This window comes from Lepeophtheirus salmonis, chromosome 6, assembly GCF_016086655.4.
Source record: "Lepeophtheirus salmonis chromosome 6, UVic_Lsal_1.4, whole genome shotgun sequence".
Taxonomy (NCBI): Eukaryota; Metazoa; Arthropoda; class Copepoda; order Siphonostomatoida; family Caligidae; genus Lepeophtheirus; species Lepeophtheirus salmonis.
The window spans coordinates 40,706,783-40,730,804 of record NC_052136.2 but is presented as its reverse complement, the minus strand read 5'-3'; the positions used below and the strand labels follow the sequence as shown (position 1 = coordinate 40,730,804).

The 24,022-nt window shown below is 30.7% G+C and overlaps 1 protein-coding gene across 4 annotated transcripts in view; it reads left to right on the top strand.

The window, feature by feature from the left end:
• The window catches only part of LOC121120035 (uncharacterized), a 137,700-nt gene that overhangs the window by 27,698 nt on the left and 85,980 nt on the right, over window positions 1–24,022 (top strand). For 3 of the 4 annotated variants that reach the window (XM_071889435.1, XM_071889436.1, XM_071889437.1), the window contains exons 5-9: window positions 2,975–3,109; window positions 7,213–7,502; window positions 11,536–11,817; window positions 19,187–19,305; window positions 19,830–20,014. In XM_071889435.1, coding sequence (XP_071745536.1) covers window positions 2,975–3,109; window positions 7,213–7,502; window positions 11,536–11,817; window positions 19,187–19,305; window positions 19,830–19,835 — 832 coding nt within the window. In that variant the 3' untranslated portion in view covers window positions 19,836–20,014. Of the gene's footprint in view, window positions 1–2,974; window positions 3,110–7,212; window positions 7,503–11,535; window positions 11,818–19,186; window positions 19,306–19,829; window positions 20,015–20,070; window positions 20,302–24,022 lie in introns of those variants that run through there. The other variant, XM_071889438.1, reaches the window with a different exon arrangement.

Genomic DNA, 24,022 nt, shown 5'->3' with positions numbered 1-24,022 from the left:
ACATTGTGTTACCAATCTTTTTAGTCTAGATTTTAATCATAAATTATGGAATCAGAGTTTCTAATTTTCAATTTATATGTTACTTAGGAAGAATTTAGTTCTAGGATTTCGAAAAGAACGGTTGAATTGTTTTGTGTTTACAGATACTTAAGTCTAAAGTTGGTCCCTTCACAAAAAAAAAGAAGCTAAAATCGAACGGCTCTACATAGAAATGCGATACAATAAGGCCACCAGTCATTCTATGCCAAAAACATCATCTTTATTCAAATTAAAAGAAAACTACAGAACATTATCAGTTGATAAATATGCAAATAATCTAAAAAAATATCTATCAAACATGTCTCGTAAAGTAAATTTAACATGGCATGATTTTGATGTAGTCATAGATAATTTATCTGAATAAACTTTATATAATATAATTAATACTATTTTAGTATTGAGATTGAAATTGTAATTTTTTTTTTAAATAAGTTTTACACAACAACATACCCACTTAAGAATATAAAATTGGAAGGGAAATAAACTTTTTGTGACCTTTGACCTTAAAAATATATCTCCCTCCTCAATTTATATCTTTCTAAACCTTTAGCTTTAAGATAATTAAATTTCATTATTATCTTCAACATATGCAAATTTCTCCTTTTTTCTTTGAAAAGAGGTAAAAATAAGCGTTTTTAAGGGTTAAAAACGTAACTTGTTGCTTGGGGTTGTTTTGTTGTTTTGGACAGATTTGATTTTTTTTTTTTTGCCAAAATGCTCCTAAGACATGAATTCATAAGAAAAGTTGGGCTAAAAGTGGATATCATCATTTTGATAAAATAACCCAAGGTTAATAGAAATACAAGGTTAGACCATCATGTAATCGGGCTTGCAAGAAAATTCAATTAAATGTACCGTACCGACTGCTCGGCAAAACAGACAGATTCTGACAAAACCCGCCACCACTCATAGCCTATGACGTCACTATTGCTAGAATTTTGAATTTGAGGTATAGTACCGACTGCTCGCCAAGAAAGAACAGATTTTGTCTTAACAAGTAACTATTCATACTCTATGACGTCACTATTAAAAAACGTCGCGGACGTCAAACATCAGTCGTACACGCATTGTGGTTTAGCCTTGTATTTCTATTAACCTTGAGACACACCATAAAAGAATATAAAACTAATAAAATTTCCAGTCCATACTGGATAATTTTATACAAAATTATAGTTTGAAAATAAAAGACATATGAGCCAGACTTCAATTTTTTTTTTTTTTTTTTTTTTTGATTTTTTCCAAAAAAGTCAATATTTGATATTTCATTTTTGAATTCTCAAAAACCAAGCCCTTGCTAAAATTTCTCCTGTGGACGCCCTTGAAGCTAAGCAATGGCTTGAAAAGTGTTATGGGGACTCCGCTCCATAAGGCACATGAAAAAATAATAATAATAATATTTAAAAAAAGCCTAATTTGAACGAAAAAAATGTGTTTTCTTTGTTAATTCCGGAATTTTCAGAGGGCTTAAGCTTATATTAATTTTATATGAAATAACTACCAAGGATTCACCCATTTTAGAAATCCTATATAAAACCCAGGAGTATACTTCTATCAGTTTTTCTAGAAATGATAATTATTTATTCATAAAGAGACGTCTCCAATACAATATAAATAAATATTAATGTTTATGAATGAACTATGATAATATAATGAATTCTCATATACGAATTCGTGTTTCCTTCCACCAAATCCTGCTCACGAATAGTCTCCAGGTTACTTGTTCATCTCTAAATAATGAAAACAAAGAAACAAAATCCAATTTACAACTCAATTCCCAATATTGAATACACGAATGAGGCTTTTCTTGGGGGGCCTCTGATCATTTAAATAAAAATAATAATTCATTCTTCCCTTAAATTAAAAGAAAGAATATTTCATAACGGATACTTATTTTATCTTTTTTCTGAAGTGATTTTATATTTTCAGATGCTAATTAATCAATGAACATCATTAAACACGACCATTCTATAGTCCAATGATTTGAAAATTGTATGTGGTGAGACATTTCATAGAAAGTAATCAATGGACACAGTAATTGATAATTGTACATATATTTTTTTTTTTTTTTGTACCCTCAAAGATAAATAAAATACCCATCATCAAGGAAAAAAGTGTAGTAATCTTAAAAATAAATTAAAGGGAGCTCATTTTTTCTCCCATTAATTCGTTCAAAAATGAACGGAAAACGTGAACGCTGTTCACGTTTTCCGTTCATTTTCCAAGCTGGGTCTAAGAAGTATGGGGCTCTACGAGGTGTGCTCAAAAAGTAATATGACTATTTTAGAAATATCGCCATGATCATATATTTACTGCTTTTTCCATATAATATGTTTGGTTTGTTTGTAAGAGGCATAACGGTTAGAAGTTACATAGCTGAAACATTAAATATGTTCGTGGCGAGTGTATTAACATAGAAATATAAAAAAAGTAAACCATATCAAATGTACCTTACCTGCGAAATTTGAAAAATCACTTTACCTCGTAGAGCCCTATATTTCATTAGACCAGGCTTGGAGAAAGGACGGAAAAATGAATAGAGTTTGAATATGTGTTTACTAGTGTTGGAGTTGGAGACTTTTATAATTTATCTAAGAATGAGTGTATTAGGTAAAAATGCTTCCTGGTCCTCTCAAAAAAATGATCTGTGTAGAAAGAGTGGAATTTTTCCGTTTCTTGATTTTTGTTCAAGATTGTTTTTGTGTTGACGTACCAAATATTATTTGCTATTAAGATACATATAGTACTACTATAAGCAAACTCAATTTGATGGTAGATTGCTGACTCAAAAATATATAAGAGGAAAGAAAGTATTAATAAACAGTCTATATTTTTAAAGTCAGCAGATCCCGTATATATTTAAAAATATTTTTTCCTCTTATTATATCATTTTCTTATTTAGATTTATGTATATTTTTATATTAATCCATGTGTTTAGTTTATGTGTCGAACACTTTGTCTCCATATATGATGGCAAAACCATTCGTGATCCTATTCTTCATACGTTATGTGGGTATGTGAGTCCTGGCGAGTCATATGATTTCAATGGACCTTCTATTCTGGTGGAGTTTAGGTAAGTAATAACAATCAAATTTGATGAAAAAGAGAAATTTATGTAATGAGTAGAGATGTGAATATGGACAAAAGCTTGGCAAATTATATATTGTATAAATAAGTGTATGTTGATGATGTACTTGTAATTTTGGAGCATTTAACCGCCTATAATTTTTTTTTGTAATTGGCAATCTGAACAAAGCTGTTATCATTATTTTTTCATTCTTGAGAAGAGAACATCTAACTTCAAAAGTATCACGTCTGCGTGTGGACCCATAAAAGAGCGAGAGTAATACCCAAGAATTGTTATAAAGTTATAAGTCCTCGTTGGGCATATCATAGAATTAAGGATCGACATTGGAGTCATTCCTTTCTATATCATTGCTAGATAGGGATCTGTGTTTATTCCCTTCCTCTCACGGAAGATTCCAGCTAATCTAATGAAACACCATGACAACTAAGGTGATTTCCTCTTAAATATTATTTAAATTGTTAGGGTTATTATCTGATATTTTTGTTTATCCTATTGATTGTGCTTATAATTTACAACTCTGGTTGGCAAAGAGCAAAATATTTGGATTTCAATTATTATGATTCCCTGTTTTGAAGAGTTTCCTTTTCCTTTAGCAGGAAATAAATACTAATATATCAAGTGATCTCTGTCAGCTGACATATCGTCTTTCAGAGTTATAATATTATTATTATTTTAGATTTCCGTAAGTTGTTGAGATGTAACTTACTGTTACACTGATTAAGTACAATAAGTAAACATTATAGTATTACAATTACTTCATTTGAGGTATGAATCGCCTTTGAAGTCAATAGACATAAGATATGTATAATTCCAGAGATTCAAATAATTATATGTGAACTGAGAGTAGAATTGAGGATCAATATCAAAGTAATTCTTGCGAATATCCTCCTCCCTCTCCTCCATTGTCGCAGCTAATTGTAGCTGATATAATAAAATGTAATGACAGCTAAGCTTCTCTCCTTCAAACTATTCTTCAAATTGTCAGGCTTAATATGTTGATTTTTTTTTCTTTTTTAGCATGTCCAAAATACACACGATTTAATTCCCTATAAAAAAATGGATCTCAGGCGTGATTTTTATACTCACTGGGATTACAGCAATTTTCTCATTTCTAATACATCAGTAATATCCAGTTGAGTTGGCGTTTGATCATTCCGGAATGTGCTCAATATAATACGTATAGAAGGCTTTTCCCTTCCTTTTATGATCCTTTTAGTAGAGGAATCTAACAAATATATTCGAGGTGTGTTCAAAAAGTAAGATGCCTTTTCAAATTTTGTGAGCAAAGTACATTTGGCATGCTCCATTTTTTTTTATATAAGTAGACTCATCACAAACATATATTTACTCTATCAACTATATAATATGTTTAATTTGTTTGTGAGAGGCATAAAGGTTAGAAATATTTTGTGTGCTCGGTGATTTTTTGCTATTGGAGAACATGGATAAAATAATTTGCATCAAATTTTGCGTACAAAATGAAATTAAATGCTCTAAAGCACTTGAAATGCTGGCAGTGGTATACAGTGAAACTGTTTTGAGTAAAAAAAATATGTGTACAAGCAGTACAAACTCTTCCAAGAGGGCCAGGAAGATGGCAGTGACGAGCATCGCTCTGGATGCCCAAGCACGTCAACAACAAGAACCATTGAAGAAAATTGTTTTTGAAAATTGTGGAATCATTATCAGAGAAGTTGTTGAGGATATTGGACTTTTCGGTTGGCTCATGCCATAATTTTGTAAGAACGTTTTGGGTATGAAAGGAGGTTCAGTGAAGTTTGTTTCGAAATTGCTTAATTTTGACCAAAAGAATAGCGGCATTTTTTGGCAAAAAACAACACTCAGCCACTTAATTCACTGGATATGGTTCCATGTGACTTTTATTAGTCCCAAAACAGAATAAACCTATGAAAAGGCATAGATTTGCAACGATTGAGGGGATAAAGTCTGCATCGATGGAAGAGCTTTTTGCTATACCGATTTTGCTGATGGGAAGTGCTTCGAGGATTGTAAAAAGCGTTGGTATTAGGCGAATTACTCCGATAGGAAACATAAATATTGATGAATAAATATTTTTTTTTGTCCTAAAAAAATACGAGTTCCCTTTCTTCTTGAACACACCTCGTAAATAAAAGAAAAAAATATTTTGATGCACTGAGAGATTCGAAAAGTCTGGTATACTCGTGGAACTAATTAATTAATATTATTAGTTGTACTGTTCGAGGTATTACAAATTTTTTTTTTGTTCATGTCAATAATTATTATTTATTATTATGTAATAATTAATTATCTCTCCATATAACATACATACATAGTATGCACATTAGTTAATGAAAGATCCCATTTTTTGTATAAAATACTAAACATTTTAATATTACCTACATTTGTAAATATGTAAAAGAGAAAAAAAAATAATATTCATATTATAGGGGGAAAGAGAGTTAGGAGCGAGAAGGAACTAGCTTTTCTCTTAAATAATGAAGATGGGATTCATATACTTGTGAATATATACAATATACATATAGATGTGAATAAATAAGATAAATTAAAACTATACGAGTCATATCTCTAGTTCTAACAAAAAAATGTCATCGGCGAATAAAAATAAAAGAGCAAAAAAGAACGTGATCACCAATGGCGTCGCTAGGCCCTTTTGGGGAGGCCTTGAGCCACCCTAAAAGTTTTTGAAGTCCCTTCCCCCTCCCCAAAATGTTTATCATATTTTATATTTATTCATAAGTCTGTTTTTGGTGTTATCACACATTATTGTCTAACACAGGGGAAGACAACCCTTGAGACATGGAGTGTCAACTTCAATATTTCTCATCAATGAGTGTGCCACTACCATCAATAATGGTAAAAAAACACTCACACACACTACGAGAATATGTTCTAATTTCCACGTGCCTTTGCGTCCCAGCTGTGGCACGCGTGCCATAGGTTGCCCACCCCTGGTCTAACAGATCAGTTTGAAAGTTTGTAAGTAGCGTATCGTATAAAGTAATCCGGCCTGTTACTAATATATATTTTGGGTCTCCGAGGTAGGTTATTAAGAGCCTGTTTTAGACCTAAATAAAACTTATTTTCCCTTCTCTCTATGACCCCCCCACCAATAAAAAATGATGCTACCTAACGATGTCTTGCATGCACTCATGCTAGATTACCTTCAAGCACAACTATAAGTGTCGATCCTCTATTCTACTCCGAAGAAGGATTTGTACTTATAACTCCCCTGCAAATTCTTAGTGTCACAATCCATCATTGTCTATGAGCTCACGTACTTTATACATCCATATTCCCTTCTCAAGAATAAAATAATAAAGATAACAGCTTTGGAAAAATAAAATAAAAAACACGTTCAACTTACAAAAAACAAAAAAAAAATCTTGCTCATGTAAGGTCATATTTTGGGAGTAGATACTGGGGTATGAGCGGTATTTTGATTTCCCTACGGGTTTTACAACTTTGAGAAATTCCCAGGGAAATAAATTCAAAAAAAGACAAAAAACTCATAAACATTTTCTATTTCCCAAATTTGTATTGAATTAGTTATTCGATCAAAATTGGAGTGACATCTATAGAAATTATTATCTCCTACGATTAAGTGAGTTGGTGAGAGTGGTTGTCAACAAATATGAAGGGGTAGCCACGCTTTGATTTGACAACAACGTCATATCTCTACATTTGCTTCAAAAAAGTGAGAAATATTGCATGTAAAAATAGATAGTGTTGCGTCGGCCCTTATTTAGAACTGAAGACTGGAGTACCTTCCAGGTCAGTCGGTCTAATTTGATCCTAAATATCAGTTCTAAAAACTTATAAAGTTGACAGCTTTACTCAATTTTATTCATTTTTGGTTTAATCAGTTCTAATACCAATAGTCCTAAGGCTGGAATGGACAGAATGAAAAAGGACACACTACAACACTAGAAATGGGTACATAGAAATTTATGCTATAAAACATTTATACAATATTTCCCCTTCATTCTTCATGCACATTGAATGTTCACTATCCTCACTGAATCTTAGCTTCAAAACGATAATTTTCCTTATATAAAATATCTAATGATTCATATTTCCCTTTTTAGCTCAAGCCACGTTCTGCCTCCCTATCACTTCAATGGCTTTGCTGCAACCATCGAATTTCCTACTTCTGCGGATATTGACGAAGAAGAAGAGGTTGATGGATTGGAGGATGAGGATGATCACGGAGAAGATGACGAGGAGTATGATGATGACATAGAACATGATTATGGAGAGGATACCGAGTATGAGGATGATGAAATTGTGTCTATCCCCGAATTTGATGATGATCCAGATGAAATATACACTGCGGAAACTAGAAGGAACCAAAAACGGAAAAACTTCTCTCAAAAAGGTGATGCTCAAGTGAAAAAGTTGTCATTTGGACCTGGAATGTTGTTGTCCATTCTCCTATTTTTTACACTTTCATAATTTCTTATATAGTACCATCTCGTACTACCTTTGAACAATTTTCATCCTTGAAGAATATTAGTTTCATCACACATACCTACGAGTACATGGATTGCATCTTTTATCCTTTTATAAAAATTAAATTCATTTAATAATTTTCCAAAAACCGAATTCAAAGAAATAAATGAACACACATGAGTGTACGAGTTTTTAGTAGTAGGTTACTAGATACATTAGACCAGCGTTTATTAAAACTTCTTCTGAAAAACCATCTTTCAAAGTGCATAAAATGTTCATGCATGCCAGTGTTGAATATGATTAAAAATGACACTGCTTAGCCTAAATATCAATGTCTTCTATATTTAGAGCATAATACGAACTGTAAATAACTTCAACCTTGCAAAACATAAGTTTACCAACTTACTTGACTGCTTAAGCGATACAGCAACACAAGAATCCAACAATGAGATCAAAATAACTCATGTGAAATAGGCTGAGGCTCCATTTCACGGACCATCATGCCCAATGCTTGTAGATCTTTTGTTTTTAGAAAACGATCCATTATTCTGTTGCTCAGGGGTATCCACAAAGGGTGGGCTGGAGGGGATGTAGACTCCCACCAATCAAGGAATTTTTGCTTTTTACTAAAATATTTAATATTGAACTTTTTTTTCAAAAAATTCAATTATTAAATTCAATTTTTTTTTCAAAAAATTCAATTATTAAATTCAATTTTTTTTTCAAAAAATTTAATATATGAAATTCAATTTTTTTTTCCAAAAAGTTAAATTTTCTGTGAATAGCTACATGATTTTTTAAATTTTTTTCCAAAAAAATTTATATTTGAGATTTTTTGTGAACAGACGTGGATTTTTGAAATTTTTTCCAAAATTCCCCCTCCCACCAATAAAATCAAGTTATCTTCCTGAGACCTTCGTTGCTTTTTCCTTGCTCCTTGTGAAATCAAACATATTTTTTGCAGTTAAGTGATAAAACAATATGACGTGCACCACAGCCACGCTGACCCCGATGGGTTATTTGCAAAGGGTTCTTGAGACATATTTTGATGGTTAATTTTACATGTTTATTGATCTGAAAGGAATTTTTAAAAAATATCCGTTCTTATGTAAAAAATAACGTATTTATGTATTCAAATTTATTTATGAATGAAATGTAAGGTTTTAAAATAATTAGAAACGTATTCAAAATATTTTTTTGCGACACCCCTGATACGACCAAAATATACTCCATATTGCCGTGGTACCCATTTTGAGAATGAGAAATGCTGCGTTAGATTGTACCAAAAAGATAAAAGTTTGTAATTTGGTAATGAAGGATAGTTTTTTATTTTGTATTAATTTAAACAAGGAAAAAACCTTCAATCGTCCGGAAAAAGTTCCATCATGGACCATTTTCCTTTTGAAAATCTGTAAAATATGGAGAAAAAAAGATTTTTTCACGTCGTTCCTTTAAAATTATCAAGTTGAATAGAGATGTATAATCTTATTAAACTTATTGATTGTATATCGGGGACACACTTTTTTTTTTTTTTTTTTTTTTTTGCGTAAATGAACTCTGGAAGTATATTGTTTAATAATATATTGGTTATCTTCTATCAAAAAAGGAGATTTAAGTAGTAAAATGAAGAAACAAATTAAAATATATGCGTGTAATACCCGGTACCGAATGAGTATATTGATTTACTTGGGACATCTTCAGAATTAAAATACTATTAATGTGAGACTGATTAGAGCAATATTGTAAAAGTATTGTTTAAATATATTCTTCCAATCTAAAATACTTAGTATGATGAGAATCCTGTATCTCAATTCAACTCGATAAATTTAAACGAACAGCATACAAAAAATCTCTTTTATTTAATATTTTACAGATTTTACAATCAAAACACGTCCATAAAATACCCTTTTTTGGACGATTGAATAATGTTACATCGAATAAGTTGAAAAATAAAAAGAGATTTCTATACCAAAGTCTGATCTTTTGTCATTACAGTACATTCTGAGGTACATCTCACAAATCCAAAACTTTGATTAATCAGCTTCCAACGAATCTATAAACAAGTTTTTGCCAAACGATACGTCACGTCAATGCGTAAAAATGCACTCTGAATGATAATTGCCATGTGCATCGTAAAACTTATATTTGTGGTTTTTGGTATTTTGAACCCTTTGTTTACATCAGCTAAAATTTGTTTGATGTTGGCTAAATAAAATGTATTACTTTTTTAAGGACAATTAAAGTAAAAAGGTATAGTTTTCATACATAATTACACTATTTATTTTTAACCAAAATTGGGAGTTATAATAATTATTTTTGAAGGGACGATCCGTCAAAATAATGAACATAATTTTGAAAAAGAGAAAAAGTGCTAATCGTTTTTTCTCTTCGAATTTAAAATGTTGCATTCTTTCCTTACAAAGGTGACATTCCTTTATATAAATTAGTAAAAATGTCGAAAGCCTGGCAAGTCTTTATATGTCGTTAATATTTTTATTACATTTTCTCAGATCTGGCTGACCCATTTCACATCCTAAGTCATGAGTAAACTCAAACTCAAATGTTGTTCATAGTTGTACCGCATGCAGGGGCGTCTGCAGGATTACATATGTATTATTTTTTTTATTTTTTTAGGGGGGCCCCCTATTATTTTGGAATTTTTATAAATATATAATTTAAAAAATAATAATAACTACAAAAATGCATAGCTATTCACAAAACATTTAAAAAACAATTCCAAAAAATAAATTTCCTATATTAAAATTTGGGAATTTTTTTTGAAAAATCCACAGCTATTCACAAAAAATTTCAAAAATTAAATTTTTTGCTCTACCTTCCCAGAATGACCTTTTAATTAAATACAAGAAATCTCAAAAAAAAAAAAAATTCATTCCTGTTTTCCCGCAAATTTTTTCATTCTGACCAAAAAAAATTCTAGTAGAAAGCAAAAATTCCTTAATTTGGGGGGAGGGACGCTACAACCCCTCCAGCCAACCCCTGCTATCGGTAAAGTTATCTTACTAAAATAACTTTGGTGAAAAAAAAAAAAGAGAAGCACCACTGATTAGAGTAGTTAAAAATGAAAAAATACGGGTGTGAAAAAAAAATCCTCTTAATGATGCGAAAAACCATATTATAGTTAGAAATATTCAAAAACAGTTGAAATTCCGGCGAGTGTAAATAAAAAAAGAAAATATCGAGAACTTGCAATGTATTTTTGACTTAAATAATTATTATTACTCCAAGTCTTAAAAATTCAAAAATCATGAGCAGGCAAGGAACATTATAGATATTTATATAAGCAGAAAACTCGTATCTTAAAGCTACCATATTTTTATGATGTTTTTGTAGGCGAGATTTTTACACTCTCCGGGATCAATACTTTTTCCACATATTTAATTGATATCCATAAAACAGCATATCCGTTGATGTCGTTAGAATCTACACAAGACAATGAGTAGCCTTATGAGTTTGTGTAAGTTGCCAACTGACAAGATTTTGAATTGATCAAAATCCCTTGATAATCTCTCTGTTTTAAACAGCTTAACTCTTGATTAAGACAAGTAAAGATTCTTTTAAAATTTGACAGTGCACATACATATCACAAAGGAAAAAATAAAGCAATTTAATTCAAATAATAAAAGATTCCCCTTTTCCCATTATTGCAAAATGCTTACTAGTGATGTTTATAACACAAATAATATTCAATTTAAATCTGACGTAATATGAGGTAAGATCAAATATTATGCCCTTATATCTTTGTAGATGTATACAGTAGATAATAATTTGATTTAAAAATTGTCAAATACACGACGGTAATTCAAAGGTTTTTGTAATATTATAGATATGTATTATTGTAAAACTCGAACGAATTGTCTTTTTGCAGATTACAAATAATATACTGTACATACGTAAAAATTAATCTGAAGACTCTATATCTATTTTATTTGCTCTATTAGGTCCCTCCATTTCTTCGGATGAAGAATGCAGAGTGGAATACCAAAGAGAGCGTAGAGGTCCTTCATCTGGACTCATTTCCTCTGATAATTTTGAGGGTCTCAAAGGGAAAAAGTGTCGACTGATCCTCAAAGGATACAAAGGGGATGTGTTGAAAATACTTTTAGAAAACTGCAACTCACTGGAGATAAGGAGTGTGGGGCTTTTATCAGGATCTCTACTCCTTCCATACGTCGAAGTCCCAAACTTAATATTGTGCATAAAATATGCTCACCATTTGATGGGTAAGTGGTTAACTTTTTGTTTTCGGTTTTAATTGTATATATATATATTTTAAATAATCCATAAAAATTTAAACATTATAGTATTACTTGAGTTGAGTAGTTTGTCAGGAAAAAAACTACCTTAAAAAATAAAAAAATAAAAACTGTGGATGCGTCTGCTCTTTCTTCTTTTTTGTTCATTATTTAATGGGTCGTGTGTGCGTTAACATCTCCCTCAAAAAGAAGAATTATCGCTTATCCTTGGTGTAAATTGTTTAAAAAGAGATTAGAAAAATTAATATATATGAATTTCAAGATAATAACAATATTTTCCCTGCGCTTCATGCGCTATTTTAAATGTAGAAGGTTCTCCTTTTTATAGTAGTAATTAATTTACACCTCCCAAAATCATATAACTTGCAGTTGATAATAACAAGGGTGTTCATTTAGTAGTATCATATATCTTGCTCCTACTTTCTTCTTGCACTGCTTTTTTCGTTACAAATTTGTCAACTCCGAGTATTAGAATGGCTCCATCAGACCTATGAATTGTCTTGGAAGTCCATCTGTATTAAGTATGGTCAATTTTCTAGGAACGACCAAGTATCGAACCTTCGCATATTGAATTCAAGAGAATAATTCTCCCGAGCGCGTTGTCCATTGAGCTAAGTCGTTCCATAAATTTTTCTTTTCCGAAACAAAAGACAAATCATTTTATAATTATCTCTTTTCTACAAAACGTCATTGTTTATTGTAGGGTCGATAATTTTTATCGGTCCAACTTTTAATACGAGACTGGTTCTAGTCTTAGTTGCACCAAATTAGTTCTAGGATTTCCAAACCAAAATCCAACACTAATTTTTATATACATAAGTTTTAAGACACGAAAATATGATAAAGGCGAAGGTTTTTATCTATCTGCAAACATTCATGAAAGCTTATGTAAACTTATTTTTCGTATTTTATAATTAATTCATATGAAAAATATGTATATAAGTTTGATCATCTTTTCTCCTTTTTTTAACTAAAAAAAAATAAAATAATAATAAATAAATAAAATATAAATTTAATCACTTTTTAAATAGATTTTCATGAAACACGGTTTTCCCTTCCACAAACTGGTACTTTTTACTCATTCAATATTGTGTCCCTTTGTCTCGAAAATTAATTAACCCTCTGTTACTTTCATGGGGTGCTAATCCCCAGAGAGATTGAAATCCTTTTGTAATATCTTGTGTGTATATCATATTTTTGTTGCACTTTATAAGCAGTTATTATGGATAAATATACTTCTTGTATGTATGCATTTTTTAGGAGTATGACGCCTACTTAATTAGTTTCTAGGTTATTGGCACATTTTTGAATTAATTATAGAGGGTTTGTAGAATGTTTTTATGTTTTCTTATAATTTATCTACCTAAGCAATCAATATAAAAATATATTTTATGTGATATTAATTTATTGATCTAGAAATATTATATTTTCTACACTATACAAAATTTTAATATTATTTTCTCCTAATCATATTCCAGATTGTGAATTCCCATTTATATTATATAACTGTAAAAAAGTATATACATCTTCATTGATGCTCACAGCAGATATTTTATTTAACAACTAGGTTTCCCCCCTTCAGAAAGCTGTTTTCCCAGCTTTCTACGCCTACAGTAAATTCCCAAGAATTATTTAGTTGAATTTAATTATTATACAGGATGTGGCAGTATAATATCTTTTTTAATAATGTCTGACAATCAGGTTGTAAAAGTAGTTGCGGGATATGCGTTGTTTAATGTTTGAAGCAAGATTCTAATGCATTCTTTGAAGTACAGTCAGTCGCTATCATGCTTTGGAATAGGGGGAAACACACACTGGCCTTCAAAAATAAATATTGTCTAACCAGGGAATATTTTATAACATTAAGCTAATTTTAATTTACCCCCTATGTTTTTATTGGTGCAAATTTATGAAAATCAGTGAATTGGTTCAATTTCTAATATACAATTAATTCATTTACATAATTTGAAGTGTTTTTTGAACGCAAATTACTCCACAAATAATGCTGCTGGAGAGCTAAAATTGATGATATCAGTTCAAGTGTTAGAAGTAGGGTGGTATCTTATCGCCTTCGAACCTCTAATTTTCGTTTTTGATTAAGGAAGCCCCTCTTGGCAAATGGTTTTGCAGTAGTTAGTCTCGAAATAAACGTGAGACAGGCCAACAGTTACATTGAACAAGAGGAATCCCTCCTTACTCACCGAAATCCAAACTACTACGAGCTTTTTGACCACAACAGTTTTAATATTATGCTATTGAGGATTGAATTAATGCGGCTACTGGTGCCAGACTTGCCCTCCAATTGTTCCTTGTTGTAGGATTTATTATGTACGGATTTTATAATTGTGGAGTTTGTTCAAATAAGATTATTACAGTCGTATTTATTTAGGAAAACCCAAGATTTTTAAGACCTTTCAGAATCCTCAATTGCTTGATCAACTAATAATCCACAATTATAAGAAAAATTAAATTGTACATTTTTTTGCATAAAATAACTTTCCCTCTTAAACCACTCAATGAAAAGCAATTTAAAGAGAATGAAAAAAATGATACAATCCCCCCCGACTATTCAAATACCTAAGGTTGATTTATTCAGTTTATGGAGAGCGAATTATTTGATGTAATTTTTAAAACTGTATAAAACAAAACTTCAAATGTGTACTATCATTATGAGACAAAAAAAAAAAAAGACTTATATGATTTATAAAAAAAATGTATTGTGCTTAAAAAAAGGAAGATAGAATGCTGCATTTTTTATAATACACCAAAAATTAGCTTGTTGATAAGTTAATATTTGATAAAGAGATAATGATTAACTATTCTCAGCATGAAGATGGGGAATAGTTGTGTGAGACTGAAGGACTCGAGGGAAAGAGCAGACAAAAAAAAAACAATAACAACATAAATAAAAGGGAAGAAAATAATTTCCTCATCTAACTATTTATGGAACTTTAGATACCAGGAATAAAGTCAGCATTTTTCCTTTGCCCAAATAAGTTATTTTTTATTTTAATATAAATAATAATATAGATCAAGTAAAATAAGACCCGAGTATGTTGTCTTTAACATTTTTATATATTAAACAACAAATTTCAGCAAAAATGGGTCTTCCTCAATTTTTTTCAATTTTTTTTTTAGATTCTCATTATTTTTTAATCAGTAAGAATCTTTAATAGACAGCTGTCAAAATTACATGACAATCTATTCTTTAGATTGTGAGTTATAAGTGCTAAGTGTGATTCTACTTTTGTTAATTCCAAAACTTTGGATCCAAAATATTTCGTATTTTGATTTTACTCTGAGTTAAGAAATGGTTTGAAAAGTTTTATGGAGACTCTGCTCCAAAAGCGAATAAAAAAATGATTAAAAAAACAAAACAATTTTTAACCAAAAAAAAACTTCGGTTCTTTGTTAAGCTCGGAATTTTAACCCATGTGCTAAATATATGAAGAATGGGGGGGGGAGAAATTTGACGTCAATAAACTTTCATGTTCCATTAACTATTGCACCGACGGATCAAGTTGTTGTTCTGTCATGATTATTGACAAATATTGGTTCTTTTTTAAAAAAATGAGTTGATATTCTGTTTTATATTGTAAATTCTTAAAAAGTTAATTATAAAAAATATTTTCAAAGTTCCAAAATAACTAAATTTACTCTTTAAATATTTAATACTTAAGATAATTTTATACTATAGGCTTGAATAATATTATTAGGAAATTATACATTTAAATAATGTATTATTATTAAATGAGGTCAATAATCAAGACATGCGTTGCAAAAATTTCATGCATACTTGCCCGTATCCTTCATCGAACATTTATTCTTATTCCTACATTCTCTGTTCTTATTTTTTGAGAAACCTTTGCATATATTTTTACGCAAACTTGGCAACACTATCGAATAATTTTTATCTTAATAATATTATTATATCTTTTTTCAAGGAGATCTGTGAGGATTTTAGTTACATTTTTGAAATAATCAAGAGTTTTGTTTTTGAACAAAGCTTCGAAATTACTTTTCGGCTATAATGAATATATTTTAATGACTTTCTTGATACAGTAAGAGGAAAATTGGCCTGTATAATCTTTTAGATCAATTAGCCTACAATATGTGCCAAAATCACTTGTCTTCAAAAATACAAAGCTTAGATATTCCAAACAAACAGACTGCTTTGTCTTAATTTGATTTAAGATCTAGCCACCAATATCATATAAAGTATTAGTTTCTTTTCAGACTATATAGTATCTTCTTGTAGCAGAGCAATTAGTTTTTAAAGAAAAGATGCATTAAGATGCTTCCTCTGATATATTTCTTCTTGTGCCACTGAAGGATGGAAGTTTTCTACTAAAGAATACCAGTTTGATATAGTTAATTAGCAAAAATTAAAAATCTAAATTGATCTTTGCTTAAGAACCCTTGAATATAGGTTTCGCAACAAGTCTTGTCCTAAAAGGATGTTATTATAAAAAGTAATACCAAGGCACATTCACTAATAACACCTTTTCGATATTTTTCGGTTTGGGAGTAGATATTCTTGATGCCTTGTTTCTACCTAAATTGATAAGATTAGAGCATGGATCGTATTTTAAATATTCGATCTGAGGGACTTTTCTGATAAAAATGTCTAATGAAACAGACATTTGAAACTCGAGATCAGGATAAGGATCATCTTAGGATATATTTATTTACCAATGAGTTTTATTATACGAATGTTCCAACAATATAATATTTTGCTTCCTTTAATGTTCTTCTGCACACCAATTTTGGTGAAACGGTAGCTTTTGTTTGCTACTTATCTTAGAATCATCAAGTAAAGTAGGAATTGGGTTATGCACTAAACGTTATTTACTTCTGGAGACTTTTACAGATTCTTTTGATGTGAGCCTAAAGCAAATAATTTATGTACAAAAAATTAGAAAATAGAACCCATTGAGATCCTTATAAAACAACCTATTAGTTTAATTTTCACATTTTTCACAGAGTCAAAATATATTATGAAACTCTTGAGCCTTTAATTGGAGTCCAATTCGCACTTTTGATGTCATTGAACTACAACTTTCTTTCATTTATGAAGTAAATATTTTCATAAACGAGACTATCTAAGCTGATCTATTTGTTATAATACTCTGCAATACCCATTACCAGTATGAAAAAAATATTGCAATTATCCGTAATTATAATAAATAATAAAATTAATCCCACAAAAGAGTAAATAAAACACCTCAAAGATCTTTCAAATATGAATTTACATATGGCAGTTGACAATTTATTGCCAATCAGCAACGAGATGAAAAATATTATGTCTTCTGCTACTTAGTGTCCGCTTGTTGTATTGTGGTCTTAATGCAGGACTAGCTTAAAATGCATTAATTCCGATATTTCCCAAGATGTCGTTCAAGAACAATTTATTAAGAAATATGTATTTTAATAAGAACTTTTACAAGGGAAAATAGTAGTGTTCTATTTTATAAATATTCCATTTTAAATTTCGGATGGCTAAATACACCATAAAAGTACTTATGTAAGGGTTTGAAGAGAAGTAACCGAAGGAAAAATATTTTTATTTGTATATATATTTTTTTTTTTTTTTTTGTGAATAAAAAATATATGGGTAAGAGAAGAAAGAGGAAGAGAGAGAGAGAGAGAGAGAAAGAAAAGTCTTCTGACAATTTATGTATAAATTGAATTTATTTCTTTTTTCTTATTTCTAATAAACAGAAAGAAGTCCTTTAAAAGATAAGTGCATTTGAAGATATTTAATTCTGCATGTTTATTGAGTCAAAATATAAATAGTTCATTCCAAATAAATTCTATGAGAATTTGAGGAATTTTAACATATACTTACATATCGAGGACTCAAAAATTAGAAAACTTTAAAAGCCGTTTTCACTTCTAAATATTTTTATTTTGTGACATTTTTATGGCAAACTTTTGTAGCAAAAGTTGGTATTTCAACAATTTTCTACATTTTTTATTCAATATGTCCCCTCCATTCTCAATAATGGATTCAATACGGGGATGAATAGAAGCACAACTGGCCTTGATGACGTCCGTGAACAAGTTGTTTCACTCCTCATGGATCACGGCCTTTAAGGCATCGACATTCAGGTGAAAAGTCTTGTTCATCTTGCCCTCCAAGACACACCAAACAAAGAAGTCCATGGGTTCACGTCGGGTGAGGACGAAGTCTACCTGACAGAAGGCAACCATCTTCTCCCTGCAGAAATGCTGCACCTTCTTGGATGTTTGTGGTGGGGTGCCGTCTTGGGTGAACGCATAGTTGTCCCTGGGAACGTGCTTTTTCACCATGGCAAGCCGTAGTACCTGAGAACTTTGGAGTAGACGTCCGTGTTGACTTTCTCGTTGGCCTTGAAGAAGTAGGGAGGTGTACTGCTGCGGTCGGACACCACGACGCCGAGGATCATTACCTGAGCTCGATTTTAGTCCTGAAGGTACCATCGACCTAAGCTCTTGATTCAGCCAAGACGTGATCATTTCTCATGTTCAGAACAGCGTCCACTGTGAGGAACTTCTTGTCCGTGATCGACTTGTACAAGGAAGAGATCGCACACCCTCTGCTGTTTTGTTTGTTGCTCGGATATTTTTGATCGCACAAAAACAAAACAAACACCAAATTATAGCTTTTTGTCAGTTCTTTCGAATGGCGCAAAAACTGTCAGACTTTTAGAATTGAGGCTAGACGGCCTCGAAAAGAGTTCTAATTTTTAGTCCTCGCCCTATATGTACATAATATTTCACATATATGTAAAAAATATCTTCTTTAATATTTTTACGGATTAATTGTAGGGGTTTCGATTTTTTTCATCAAAACCATAGTGCATAAATGCTAAGGATGTATTTGTTCTACATATAGAACTTAAAATATTTGCTATCCTGTCCAGTCCTTGGTTATTGGTCCTTGAAAACCTACTAAATATATAAGTGCCAACTGTAAATCTTCACTAATATTTAAAGAAGTTAAACTATTTTTTTTTATTGTCACTGAGTTGATGAGCAGCATGTTGAAGATTTTATAAAAAAAAGTATTTAAGCAATAAATTATCGGAATAAAGTATATGATATTTCTAAAATATTTTCTAAATGAATATCTACTCCTTAAAAAACAAACTTATCTAGTTTAAGAAACCTTGTACTAGATCCAAACACGTTAAGTACATAAGCTTAATTTCGAAACAAGTATAGCACAATTTGGTCGGAATTCAATTTCAAAAAAAATCTTAAAGCCTGACCTGATCCGATTTTTGTGGCGGGCCGGGCTTGGTTTGTCAATATGATCTGTATTTATTCATTTGATTGTTTCCCTTTTTTCCAGATCCTTTTCTAACTCTCAAATCCCTCTTCTCATCAACTCCAGCACGGTGTACCTTGACTTTAAATTTGCGGGGAAGAGTCGATTGGATTACTTTGGAGCACTATTTGATTTTCATAATGGTGAGTGTGAGAGAATCATATAATAATAATGCTTAAAGTTGTAAATTCTAAGTATTTAATCGTGTGCAAATTTGAGTGTAGTTGACAATCTGAGAAGTGTTTTTTTTCTCTAAAGGGGTTCTCTTTAATTCTTGATGAGAGAACATCCATCTACAAGAAGGTGTTTGTACACTCATGAAAGATGGTAAGTAGCACTGATAATTTATGGGGGAGTTATATGTGTAATCTCTGGTTGACTTAGAGTAGAATTGAGGATCGAAGTCACAGTTATTGTCACTTATGTTCTTTCTAGATATGGAGAAGGATTGATGTTTAATTATTTCAATTAATAGCTGCTTGTAGCTAATCTAATCAATCGTAATGACGACAAATCTACTTTTCTCCTGAAGAATCTTCAAATTGGTAGGATTACCATGTGATTTTTTGGTTTCTATTTTGTTTTTAAACCTGGAGTGCATAGAATTTACAACTATGATAATGTTTGTGATGGGCTATTATATAATTTTCTCTATTTCTATTTTCAGTCCTAACACAGGGTCACCCAGTTCCGAACTCTACTTGTGATACAATATATTCAAGCTATGGAAGTCCTTTGTCTCGAGGTCCAATGAAAGTTTTTGGAGAGTCCGAGCTGATACGTCAACTAGGAGGCTTTGTTCGTTGCTCTACGGCTCTCATTCCTCAACAAGGTCAAACTGTCACTATCAAAGTAAGTTATTTATTTTATAAATAAATATTTCTTTAAGAGATGACTTGTCCAAATAGGATCTTTGTATATACTCGTAATTTTGTGTTTACCTTGAAGAAAATGATAAAAAAAAAAGAAATCGGAGAAGTCAAATATTAGTAGAAGGAAAGACTCTCATAATTTTAAATTGAATGAAAAATAAAATCATAATATTAAGCACAAAATTAATCAAAAAACCAAAAATATTTTAATAGCATTAAGTTGAAAGAACGGGACATGCTCTTTTTCCTTATCTACTTTTAATTTCTGTAAGTATATACCATAGTTGTTTTTAAGGATAATAAATCAATATTGTGTGCCAGGACGGATTACTTGGAATTGGGAAATCAATTACAATTAATCAGCCAACTTTTTTATAAAATCAATTTATTATTATACTAATAACTAAAAGATAATGCTTCTAGAACGTTCTAACATTTAGTAGAAACAGATCTGTCGTCATAATAAGAATTCTAATCATTGCCAAGACTCGAGTGTATCTCACTTTCACAAAAGTTTCTTTTATCCACGTCGTTACCTTTGTTGTATCTCGCAACTTTTCTGCTGAAAAGAAACAGAGAAGATGCACAAAAACAGTTGGCCGTCAGCCAATTATTCCCAACTATGGAATTATGGTTATTTCGAAATATTCATGACTTAAAAGGAGCTGATTCTAATTTTCCCAATCAGAATTCAGAATACTGATTAAAAGAATATAGCTGAAACATTGACAACTATTTATACTATTATTATTACAATTTCTAGCCTTCTAGCCATTGCTGTTGTGAATATCTTAGGACAGGAAGAACAAGGAGTCCGCAGGATTATAATTGTTCGGGGGGGGCTTGGTTTGTAGTTTTTTCAATAGCATCCAAAAATTAATTTGGAAAACATTTGCAAAATTAAATTTTTAGAAAAAAAATTAATTTTAAATATTTAATTTTCTATTAAAAAGCAAAAATTCCTTAATTGGAAGGAGGCTACAGCCCCTTCAGCCCCTCACCCTGCAGACACCAATTAAGTACCACTGAATAACAATCCAAGGATTGATACGATGTACACTTTTTATATCAATCACAGCCTCACACTAGCGAAAGAATATTGATAAAGAAAATCAGAAATTCCACTCAATTTTTAAAGTTCAGTTGAGAATCAATTCTCTTCTGTCTGAATGGGGAACAATTCAATAGGTCCAATAATCCCTAACTATAACATCAGGGCTAATCTTAACCCAAAAAAAAAAGAATATTTTATCTCATATTTTTTCTTAATACCTATAAAAATTCATCGCGGGGACGGGGGAGATTTGGTTTAATAGAACATTTATAACTGCCTTTTCTGTGAGTTTTTTGTTTCTTCAGTTTAGATTGTCTCGCTCCCGTACCAGTAACAAATCCCAAAAATTGTGTTGGGACAACTTTGGGAGATTCTGGTCTACGGAGAATTGACCAACATTATCACCCTTTTGAATCCTATGGATTATTATTTTTGAGACGAAATGGAGAGGGAGGCTTTAGGACTCTCTTTGAAATTAAAATGATTTAAAATTATACTCTAGAGCTGATCAGTGAGTTTTCTATATATAAAATTATACTCTAGAATCTTTTTTATTTATTTCTACATTTATTAAGGTAATTATGTTCAATAAGTACTTAGATGCATAGACTTTTAAGTTGTATCAAATTTGTACTTATTTTCATATATTTCAACTTTACTAACCTTGAAATGATACAATCCATCATCATTTGCTTTCTGGAGATGGAGTAAAAGAACAAAGGCAGTTAGTTGTAAATACAATGCCTTGCAATACTGCCTTTCCCTTTTTTAATCTCCTATTCAATTTTTATTCAAACAGTATACACATAAACTTCAGTTATTTTTCTGAATACACTCTTTTAAAAGGAAAATATGGATCAACATTTAGGGGAATTTTTTTTTAACTCTTTTCCGTCTTCATCTAATTATATACTAGCATACATAGTTCTGTATATTTACATACTAAAGCCATTTATTCATAATTTACATTAGGATGGGTCTTTTTCAGGGATTCTTCAACTGTATTTGGAAAATTTGTGTTTTTGTATAAGAATTATTTGTGTGATATGCAGGGGCGAACGTAGGAAGTGGGCAGTAGGGACTGTAGCCCCTATCAATGAATTTTTGCTTTTTACACGAAAATAAAGTATTTGAAATTTTTTCAAAAACTTTTATGTTTGATATTTAATTTTTCAAATTTTTTTATGAAGACCTGTGGATTTTTGAAATCCTTCCCCAGAAAAGTATAATAATTCTATTTTTATTCAAAAATTTTATACTTAAAGTTAAATTTTTGAAATTTTTCATAAGCAACTGTAGTCTTATGAAATTTATTCTCACAATAATTAATATTTGAAAGTATATTTTTGAAATTTTTTTTGAACAGCTGTGGATTTTGGAATAATTTTTCCAAAAAATTTGTTATTTTGATAATACTTATTGATTTTCGTAATTATTTTCCCTAAAATCTAATATTTAAAAATAAATTATTGAAATTTTTGTCCAAAAAATTAAATATTTAAAAATAAATTATTGAAATTTTTGTCTAAAAAATTAAATGTTTAAAAATAAGTTTTTCAACTTTTTTGTGAAAAGCTGTGAATTTTCTGTTCATAATGTTTAAAATTTCATTTATCGAAATTTTAATTTCCCAAAAAAATTCCAAAAATTTAAGCCCTAACCCCCCTCCCTAAAAAAAAGATATGTATATGAAATCCTGCGGACGTAGTTCAAGGGAGTTGGTTTTAAAGATTCCCGAATGCATATACACTTATTTGGATTTCATGGTGTTGACAAATTTCCCCCCCCTCTAATCATCACTCAAATTCTGATTTTCGACTCACTCTAAAATACATATTTATTAAAGACTGCAGTTAGAAACTTAATATTGCGTGTTCAGTACAGATGAATCTACATCATTTTATTATGTACAATTTCTGAATAAGTGTTATTAGTATATCATATTTTTTTTTTTTTCAAAACTTAACAGCTGCATCAAGTAAATTCTTACATAATCCAAATATACATTCTTACAGACAAAGGACAAAGTGTGTTCCTCCAAGTTGAGTCATAAATTCTATAATTTATTTTTATTAAATACAGGGTAGGGCAGCCAAACTAGGACTGTTCCTTAATGTTTATTTTCTCATTACTATGAAAGGTTCCGTGAGTATTTTAAAATAAATATTCTGTTTCCACCGTCCCTTTTTCATAAACAAACTATACTAATTATTTAGTCATTTCATCATCATGAGCATGCAACAAGCAAAAAGGCAGATCTTCTGGATGCTGCAGCTGATGTGATGAAAATTACAGTCAATGTTAATTGTTCTAGGAACCTGGTCTTTAAATTGGGCAAGATGAAAAAAAAATGGAGAAGACCTCTTTAGAATGTTGGGAAGTTAAGGGCATAATTTAAAGGGGGATATGAAGTTCTTGTTAAGTTTGGAGAAGAATATATGAAGGATACCACTAATTCGATGAATCGCCACGCCAATGACTTCTCTGTGGTTCCTATGACCATCAGGATGCGTATAAAGAGCAATTTGGCATTAGTTTATTTCACAAGGACCCCACAATACCTTCTGAAAGAGGGCATGAAAGCCAGGAGGCTATAGAAGTTCAAGAAAATCCTCACATGGATCAAGGCAAATGGGTCAATTGTTAAAATTTTCACGTACAAGAAGATTTTCACAATTGATCAATTCCACAACTACTGGAACCCCCGCTGGCTTCCAGAAATAAAATCTCATGATATATATCTGCATTGATTGAAAAACAATGTAAAATAAATTAAAAAATAAATCTATGTAAAAAATTTAAAAAAATGTTTTGCTTATAAAAAGAAAAAAGACTTATGGAAATTCTTTATGAGGGTAGAGCTTATTTTTTAAACTTGGGAAATGATGAGTTGCGAAGGTCGCAAATTTTTTCTATAAGACTAAAGACATCGGG